This window comes from Seriola aureovittata, chromosome 8 (assembly GCF_021018895.1).
Source record: "Seriola aureovittata isolate HTS-2021-v1 ecotype China chromosome 8, ASM2101889v1, whole genome shotgun sequence".
Taxonomy (NCBI): Eukaryota; Metazoa; Chordata; class Actinopteri; order Carangiformes; family Carangidae; genus Seriola; species Seriola aureovittata.
Window position 1 is genome coordinate 17,552,078 of NC_079371.1, and position 2,208 is coordinate 17,554,285.

The 2,208-nt window shown below is 42.1% G+C and overlaps 1 protein-coding gene across 1 annotated transcript; it reads left to right on the plus strand.

Annotated features, from left to right (window-relative positions):
• The first annotated feature begins 304 nt into the window (after positions 1 to 304).
• sowahab (sosondowah ankyrin repeat domain family member Ab) lies at positions 305 to 2,208 on the plus strand. The gene has a single exon (XM_056382125.1). It carries the CDS (start codon positions 426 to 428, stop codon positions 1,821 to 1,823), a length of 1,398 nt encoding a protein of 465 aa, XP_056238100.1. The 5' UTR covers positions 305 to 425; the 3' UTR covers positions 1,824 to 2,208.

Here is a 2,208-nt window from a genome sequence, read left to right on the forward strand (position 1 = left end):
TGTTATTATATTTCTTATATAAACTCAAGTTGTATTTAAGTGAACTCAAGATATTTCATATACGATATAAATATACAAATACAAAGGCCATTTTTAATCTCTACCTGTACACACACACACACACACATATATATGTGTGTATATATATATATGAACAAATAAAAAAATGCAGTTGCTATTAAACCTTTTTTAGTAGATCTGATATCCACTATCAGGAGACCTTATCCTGCACTGCCCCCAGCCAGCCTTTTAACGGGGAGTGTCATAAGAAGAAACGGGTGAATTTATTTGGAGAGGCGCCGGAAGCAGCAGGTTGGTGGAGGACAGCAGAGAGGGGAGCACGGAGAGAGAGAGGAGATTACCCTCGGGCTTTATTTAAGCTATCTGCTGTAGCGTGTCATATTTTTGCCCAGGAAAAAGACAAAATGGCTTTAACCCAAGAATCCATATTGTCCTTTTTACTGGAACACGGAGGCAAAGTGAAGAACGCGGAGCTGCTGAACAGTTTCAGGAGTCAAATCAACTGCAGTGATCCCGCGGAAAAGCTGCACAATAGGGATCTATTCAAGAAGTTGGTGAACAGCGTCGCCGTGGTCAAACAGATCGACGAGGCAAAGTTTGTAGTCGTGAAGAAAAGGTACCAGGACTTCGTTAAAGAGGGGGTCCATGATGCACCGCAGGAAACACAGATGGATGACAGTTTCTCAAGCCCAAATACGAGCTTTTCATACACCTCTCCCCATCGAGCGGAGGCAGCCAGTGTGATTCATTCAGACATTGAAAACAATAACATGAGCTACCCACTGAACATTAATTGCAATTATTACGGTGATGCTAAACATATGCCGGGGGGCAGTGTGCAGAAAAGAAGGCCGTTATCCAGAAACATTAGTAGTGCGGACACAACCACTGTCAAAGTCCTGAATATCTCCGGAGATCATACGAGCAGAGCGGGGAAATCTGGGGCTGTGTTCGCTGTCATATCAGTAAAATCCCCACCGAGAAACTCTGCACCAGCACCACAGGATGGATTACATTCCCAAGTGCATCAGCATAAAACTTCAGACACGCCAATCACGTTGGGAACTAAAGTTTTTACGCCATCAGTGCAAACTCTGAATTCTAACTTTCCAGCTTGTCAGAAGGATGAATTAAGTGAACACCAATGTCGGGAAAGCAGACAGACAGAGAACATGCAGCCCCCAGGCTTTCCCCAGGTGAGGCCCCAAAACAAGACCACAAAACAAGCAGATGATGCCAAGTACTCTGAGTCTGTGCCTTTGGAGCCATTAGCTCATGAGTGGTTGGTAAAGTGTGCTGCTGGACTGTGGAGCCAAATCTATGCTTTGCTGCTGCAGGACACCCGGTTAGCACAGAGGAAAGACTTCATGTCAGGTTTCACAGCACTACACTGGGCCGCCAAGGATGGCAACTGCGAGATGATACATAAGCTCATGGATATCTCCAGGCAAAGAGGCACTTACATTAACATCAACAGCAAAGCACACGGAGGATACACACCTTTACACATTGCAGCCATACATGGCCACACTGAGGTAATGCTTTTGCTTGTGCAAAGGTATGGAGCCAATGTAAATGAAAGAGATAATGCTGGCAAAAAGGCCTTCCACTATTTGGGCAAAGGTTTGTCAGCTGAAATGAGAGCACTTTTGGGAGGACTGCAGCAGATCAAGTACAGGGAGAAGACAGATGAGGAAGACTACAGAGAGCACCCGAAAGGCTTCAACACTATTAGCAAACTGTTCCAGCCTCACATAGGGAAGAAACAAAGGACAACAACAAAGTTTACTCATGACTGGTGAGAATGACATGGCTCATATGAAGCTATGAGATAGACAATAGACGAAATTGTAAGAGATAATACTGTCTTTATTTCTACATTATGTTAATATAAAACAACTTAAGTCATTGTTAAATATGCTTTAGATCTGAATTACAAATGTGTAGTCCCTCAGTACATATTGTAAGCTCTAGCTGTCCTGCACAGTGTATCACTGCTGGATGTAGTATTTATAAATGGTATTTTATAATCTTTTCTTTTTCTTTAGTAGACTTAAATGTATTAACGATGAATACGTTATTTTGCACCCATTTAACTTATTTTAATAACAACAAAACAATCTGTGGTAGTGATACTGTACATTTTTTTCAGTACCCAATGTGTAATAAATATTTTCAAATTCTCGA

What these genes read in the sequence shown, in the direction of transcription:
- sowahab (XM_056382125.1), top strand. Translation starts at nt 426, where the DNA reads ATGGCTTTAACCCAAGAATCCATATTGTCCTTTTTACTGGAACACGGA.